At 50.7% G+C, this 6,731-nt stretch overlaps 1 protein-coding gene across 1 annotated transcript; it reads right to left on the bottom strand.

Annotated features, from left to right (window-relative positions):
* Positions 1-2,964: 2,964 nt before the first annotated feature.
* MRPS34 (mitochondrial ribosomal protein S34) lies at positions 2,965-5,063 on the bottom strand. The gene is made up of 3 exons (XM_064726147.1): positions 4,654-5,063; positions 4,510-4,552; positions 2,965-3,666 (listed from the first exon to the last, which is right to left on the bottom strand). The coding sequence occupies exons 1-3, from the start codon at positions 4,969-4,971 to the stop codon at positions 3,389-3,391; spliced, it is 639 nt and encodes a 212-aa protein (XP_064582217.1). The 5' UTR covers positions 4,972-5,063; the 3' UTR covers positions 2,965-3,388.
* Between the last annotated feature and the right edge of the window lie 1,668 nt (positions 5,064-6,731).

Here is a 6,731-nt window from a genome sequence, read left to right as displayed (position 1 = left end):
CCGTGGGCACCATGCTGTGTTCCTGTGAAGGCACTGGGACTGCTGCTCAGTCTTTAAAAGGACACTTGCAAGGGTGGGAATGCAGCTCCAGTGTTCCCTGATGAGCATTTCAGTGGCAGGAAATGAAATGTTGCTGGTTCACAGGGTCAGAGCAGAAGGGCTGGTCTACCAAGCAACAGTGCAATCTGTAGCTTGTACCAGCAGCAGAAATAAAAGGTGGATATATAAGGTGGCACAACTTCAGAAATAGAAGCTGGAGCAGGGAAGCATTCACCTGCTGGCTTGCTGGAACTTTAGTCAGGGTGGCCCTTTCAGGTGAACTGCCAGGGATAACACATCAGGTCAGTTTTCAACACAGTACAGGGTGGCACTTCACAGTCCCATAGGCACTGGTGAAATCAGCGTCATTCCACTGCAGGGAGCCTTTCAGTCCCAGCAGCATTTGGACACCTTCATAGTTATTTTGTAGAATTGCATGATTCAAGGGCTACACATGGCAATGAACCATGTCCTTAAGACTGGAGAGGAGCATCAAGGAGGAGCCCCAAGCAGGAAGCCCTAAGGCAAGTCACCTCTGTGACCAACACACGCACTGTGGTGTGCCACAGGCCAGGGTGTAGTACAACTGGCTATGCCTCTGCAGTTAATGGAGGCACCTCAGAAATGAGGTTTGGAAATGTGTGCTGTGATCCATCCTAAATCCCTGAGCCTGCACCCTTCAAAAAAGCCAGAAGCAGTTTGAGCAGGGCCCTGGGTGAAGTACAGTCATGTCTGGTGGCTAAGTAAGCAGATCAGTGCCAACACCCTTCAAACAATCCCCCCACGCTGGTAAAAAAATCTGTGAGGAAATGTACAAGTTTGGGAGGCTCATCGGAACTCACATTATGTTCTGGACATGGAATCCAACACATGGCAAACAGGCTTTGCAGCTTCTTTGCAGAAGGGACCTTCACTATCAGGGTAAGGCTCCCAGGCTGTCCTGGGTTCTGTGAGAAGACATCCATTTCATGACCCTGAGCTCACCAGCAGGTCCAAACTGTTGTGGTGCCACCTAGACCCCCACCTCTACAGGGGCCCTTTCCTCCTATGGCCCAGGAGCCTTATTACAGCGACCTTAGACAGTCACTGTGGTGAGAGAAGGACGAGAATTTTGTTTCTTGATCAGAAGGCTTGATTTATTGATATATGATATATAATACATTATAACTATACTAAAAAGAAAAAGAAAAGAAGCTGCAGAGAGCTGCTAAGCTAAGAATAGAATAGAAAGAATGAATAACAAAGTTCTGTGTGCAGAGAATCTGTCTCTGAGCTGCTCCTGTGATTGGCCTTTAATGGTACACAAGGAAAATGAGCCAATCACAGGGGCACCTGCTACATTTCACAGCAGGTGATAACAATTGTTTACATTCTTCTTCTGGGGCTCTGCTTCCCAGAAGATAGACAAATGTGAAAGAAAAGATTTCTATGAAAAAATGTCTGCGACAGAGCCTCACTGAAGCACAATCTGAGATCTTCAACATCTAACTGTGTCAGTCTCCAGCCACTCCTGGATCGACTCCTTGGACCCAGGGGGCTGGATTTTGCCTACATCATCTTCAGAGATCCCACCTTGCCCAAGCTGCTGGGTGAGTCTGTGCCTTATCAGCTCCATCTGCCTTTGCTGCTGGCTTGGCTCCCTGTTATACTTTGGTCATGGGTAATTTCTTGCCTTTCTGGGGCTGCTCTGACCAGCACTTGGGTCTGCCCTCTGTGGTCATTGTGTGTGCCTCCTCAGGGAGACACTTCCTCTGCTGGTGCTACATTTAGATCGAAGCTGTGCAGAACAGAGGACTAGACTGTTCTACTCATCCCATCTGACTCACAACTACACCTCCCTTTAATCTCCCTTGTTCTTGGTTTGTGTTCAGTAGTACCTCAATCGTCGTGCAGACAGGAAGGCAACAGCTCAGCTCAGTGTCCAGCAGTGGAGACTATAGGAATCAGACAAACTTACCTTCCAGCCACAGCAACTGCCATGGGAAGGCTCACAGCCTCAAACCGTGCCTTTAACATTACTCCTGATTCTCCCTCTTCTGGATTCTCCCATTCCTTCTGAAGCCAGAGAAGTAGATTTGGCACATGCTCTGCAGTGCTCCTGCCACAACAAGGCAGGCTCAGGTCTGTTCCTTGTCACAGAACCAGTTTTTAACTCACAAGATAAGCCTTCCTTCATATCCCATAGCATCTTAACCCTTCAATCATGGTGCGAAGCCTGTGGTGAGGAACCCTATGGAAATACAGGTAGCCAATGTCAATCTGTGCGCTCCTGCAGCCATTTCCTGCCGGCTGGGGCCACATGTTCCCAGGTTCATCCAGGCCACACACACTGGGTGGAGCAGAGTCCAGTTGGTGCCCTCCCTCACTAAATCCCTTCAGGCTATTTGTGATTTCATGATGCTGCAGTAAATGGAACATCACCTCCTGACTATCTGCAGACACAGGAACTAAACAGTTGCTTCTGCAGGGAATTGATATATAGGGCTGAACGGCTCTTGTGCTCCCTCCACCCACACCCAGACCAGAGCCTCCAACAGCCGTTAACAAAGCAGCAGCATCTGCAGCCACTGCAAGAGAAGATGAAATACCATGAACTGTGCTCAGGAGCTGCATGTTTTAACGTTCGCAACATGCTGCCCTGGAACAGGGGTAATTTACAATTGGCTTCAAATGGTAAAAGCCAATCCCACCTCCTTTGCATCACCAGAAGGAAAATAATTTCCCCTATCTCTTGACAGCCATCTTTTGGAGTAAGAGACGGATAGCTCTGGATTATCTTAGTATTGAAGTCACGTTCCTCACTTCTTGTTCACTGCCTTCATATGCTAGTAACAGATCATTCTGCAGAGAACCAGATGCTGTGCCTGAGCTAATGGCTCTCCATTTGGCTGTCACAATGTCTCGGCATTGAAAAAAAACCATGGGTTTTCTTAGAATTGTGCTGCAGAATTAACATTTATTTCCATTTGAAGATACATTTTTTCACAGCTCTGTGAAATACTGTGATATTTACAGTCATTTTTCTGTGATTCATGCAGGATCCAAGTTATATAAAAAATGTTATACTCCAAAGAACTGCAGCTGGCTGAAGCTGCAGCTGAAGCTGTGTATTTAGAGACTATCCAGGGAACCAAGAAGACTCCTCTGCTCACTGTAACCAAAGTTATGGAAGAAGAGTCTGAGTATATCTGCATCTTCCCTTTCAGATGAGGTTACTGTACAGGGCTGAGGAAAAAGCTGGAAACATCCTAGGACAATGGGCACAGAGGGGGTCTATAAGACCCTTTGTGCACTGAGCTTCTAACAGGTAGTCAGAGCACGTGGGATGCTTAGGACACTGAAGAAGTCTCTATACTGGTGTCCCAGTAGCTTTTTTCTTTGCCCACTCTTGGGGAGAGGCCAGGCCCTCCTCCAGATCAATAACTGGCTCTTCTATGATTGGTTTTCCCTCCTTCTGCCACTGTGCAAGGATCATGGCTCGGAGCAGTGGTGGGTATGGCAGGAACCGAACAGTCACCTCAGGCACTGGGATGAATTTCTTGAAGGCTTCCTCCTCGTGTTTGGGCACTATGCGCCAGTCATGGTACATTGCTTTGTCAATCTCCCTCACTTCCTCTTCAGTTTTGCCTGGGAAAAGATGATGAACACCAGTGGGTAACACCATCACATAAAACTGCCTCCAGACACAGCAAGTGTTGACTCTTTGCCACCAAATATGCTACAAAAGGCAAGAGTCAGCAGAGTTTTCAAAGGGCTGGACAAGTTATTCCCTGCTATACTATAGGATCTCACTTCTGTCCTTCAGAATTGAAATAGAAATAGAAACAGGTTCCAGCTGAGTGGGTCATTCCCTCTCTTAATTTAAAGTTTTGCTTTGTCTCTCTCAAGTTCCATTTCCATGGTTAAGGAACAAGAGTAATTTCTCCCTACACTGATGAAAGCTTCCTGGAAAACTAAGTGTTAGAAGTGGCCAACAACTTAAGACCTTCGAATGAGTACTATTTCAGTAATTCCAGTAAGGGAAAATTATATACTTAATATAAAGCAGCTCTAAAAAGGAAAATTCACTCATACAACTCCAATCATTAAGTTAAAATTCCAGTAACACAACTTCATTGCCATTGCACTTTTTCCTTTTTAGAGACAATTTAAATTGGAATGCCCTCATGCACATACTGTGTCTTGCTTTGAAAGTCTCAGAACAGTCTGTCAGCTCATCTAAAATGCCTTTAGTGCTGCTGTTCCCCAAGGTCATACTGCACTGGCTCTCCCACAGCATTCCTTGGAAAGACATTGCGAAGGGGCTAGATCCCCAGCCTTTGAAACGCAAGGAACTTCTTTTCCCATAAGAAGATGTGAGAAAAACAAATTTCCCAGTCAGGGAGCCAGTCAGGTGGTTTCTCCGCCACCCTCACGCAACCGGTGCTCTCTAGCTCTGCCCCCATGTGTGGGAAAACGAGCTGGTTTTACCTTTGAAGGTCAGGTAGCCCCAAGCTCTTCCATGGTCCATGTTCTGCAAAGAAAAGAGGAACCTGTTGAGGGTGGGTCGCGGCGGGGTGGAGGGCGGGAGCTCCGCAGGGCGCGGCGGGGCGGCGGGCGGGACGGGGCAGGTACCTCGGCCGTGTAGTCCGCCTTCACCTTGGTGATGACCCAGTAGCAGGGCTCGCGGTGCGCCCACAGCCAAGACTTGCGGGTGACGGTGCGGCCCACGCCGAAGCGCGGCAGGCGGCAGAGCAGCGCCAACAGTCGGTTCTCGTTCCGCACGTCCTCCCAGGCCCGCACGGGCAGCTGTTTCTGCGTCAGCGGCCGCCGCATGGTCTCGTAGTCCACGGCGAAGCGCTGAGAGTCCCGCGGCCGATCCTTCAGCGCCCGGTACTCGCGGATCTTCCTGGCCATGGCGGCGATAGGCCGGTGCAGCTTCTTGCGGGCCATGGCGGCGGCCGAGGGCGCGGAGCAGGCAGAACCGAGAGCCGCACCTGGCTCCGCTGCTCCCGCCTCTCCCGGAAGCCGCGCTGGGCCCCGCGGAAGTCGCCCCGCCCGTCGCCAGGGACAACTGCAGCGTTCCGCGCGGCCCGGCCGCCCGCAGCGGGCGCTCTCAGGCTGCTGCCCGCAGAGCGCACGGCGTGCCGCGGCCCCTCGCTGTGCTGCGGACCTGCCGGTGCCAGCAGGCCAGGCGCGGCCTGACGGGACTGTGTGCTAGGCGGCTCTCGGAGAAGCCGGGCTTGGTTGAGATTCATCTGAACAGTGTCTGGTTTAGACAAATCCAAGCAGATTCAGCTATGTCAGGGAACGTTCAAAACCTGAGTAAACCAGGTTTCAGGAAGATTCAAGCAAGAGGTCTGGCCCAGGTCTTCAATCAGAGGCTGGGCCACGAGCAGCAGCCGGGTCGTGGAACTCTGTACTGGAATGAGACAAATTCCTCTGAGCTGCTCCAGTCATGGAATGCCAGCACAGTGAGGCTACACTTTTAATGAGTAAACTTTCAGTAAAAACTGCATAGATCAGCCCTTGGATTTTAGCTAAATACTGGTAAATTAAATCTGACAGAAGGGTTTTTTTTTTCATTGAAATCTGTATCTTAAAGGAAGAACAGCAATTCCAGCACTGCTGCTAAGTCTTATATTGAAGGCATTCAGGATACTGAGTGGGGTTTTCCAGCAGCCAAGATCAATGTGTGAGAAGAAAGTGGTGTGTTCATGCGTGCTGCACACTAAAAAAGTAAACCACACATTAAAAAGGCTGACAATGCTCTTAAGACTAATATGGTGCATCTCTTGAAAAAAGATAGGGGCATAGGAGTAAGTAAGAGGTAGCTGATTAAGTTGAGAAACACTGGCTTAGAAAAAAATACTTGATCTCAATTCAGCTGTTAGAAAAGAGAGGTGGCTCCTGGTACTAAAGTGATTTGGGGGAACTAGCAGAGCAATTAAACCACTTATTACAAGGTACAGGGTTGCGAGCTTGTACCCAAGGGTTGTGTAGCACAAGGATCAAGCTCGTTTCTGTTTAAGGCCCCCACATATCAGTTTCTGTGAGGCCACAGAGCAGAAGAGGTGACAAGAATGCTTGAAAAATTACGGAATTGGCTTTGTTGGACGGACAGAAATTAAAGACGCCACCACACACAGCAAGTCATCACGTATACGATGCAGCTCCGCAATAGCCAACCACATACGGCGTCTCCCCCTGTCTGGGAGAACGAGCGCAAATCATGTTCCAAACCCGCCACTTCCTGGTGGGGCTCCGCGGGGCTAACGGGGGATACAAATACAGTCCGAGGACAGCGGCAGCAATGGAGACCTTCGGTTTCTGCTTCTTAAGGGGAATTATATCAAGGGAACCGCTGTTTATTGGGGGGTGCTGCAGCGCCCTTTGCTGCTCCGGCGCAAACACGGGCCCCGCCGGGGGCGGCAACCACCACCAGAGCGGCCCAGCAAAGAGACGCCGCCCCACGGGCCGCCACCTGCACTTCCAACGACGCGCTCGGCACACGGCGCTGCTTCCGACACTTCCGACGATGCGCACACCTAGCTCCCGCGCAACGGCCCCTCCACACCCACGGCGGGGAAGCAGCCGCGGAAGCACCCCGGGAGCACCCGGCGGAACGGACGGCAGCGCTCTGCCCCGCCCCGCGCGCCCATGGGAGCCGCCGCCGTCCCGGCGTCGCGGGGGCGGGGAGGGGGCGACTGCCG

The sequence above is a fragment of the Zonotrichia leucophrys genome, chromosome 14 (genome assembly GCF_028769735.1).
Source record: "Zonotrichia leucophrys gambelii isolate GWCS_2022_RI chromosome 14, RI_Zleu_2.0, whole genome shotgun sequence".
NCBI lineage: Eukaryota > Metazoa > Chordata > Aves > Passeriformes > Passerellidae > Zonotrichia > Zonotrichia leucophrys.
Note: the sequence above shows the minus strand (reverse complement) of the source record. Positions and strands in the feature narration are given on the sequence as shown.

Coding starts and splice junctions, on each gene's coding strand:
- MRPS34 (XM_064726147.1), bottom strand. CDS start 4,971: ATGGCCCGCAAGAAGCTGCACCGGCCTATCGCCGCCATGGCCAGGAAG. Junction 4,553..4,653: donor AGGCGGACTACACGGCCGAG/GTACCTGCCCCG, acceptor TTTTCTTTGCAG/AACATGGACCATGGAAGAGC. Junction 3,667..4,509: donor GGGCTACCTGACCTTCAAAG/GTAAAACCAGCT, acceptor ATCTTTTCCCAG/GCAAAACTGAAGAGGAAGTG.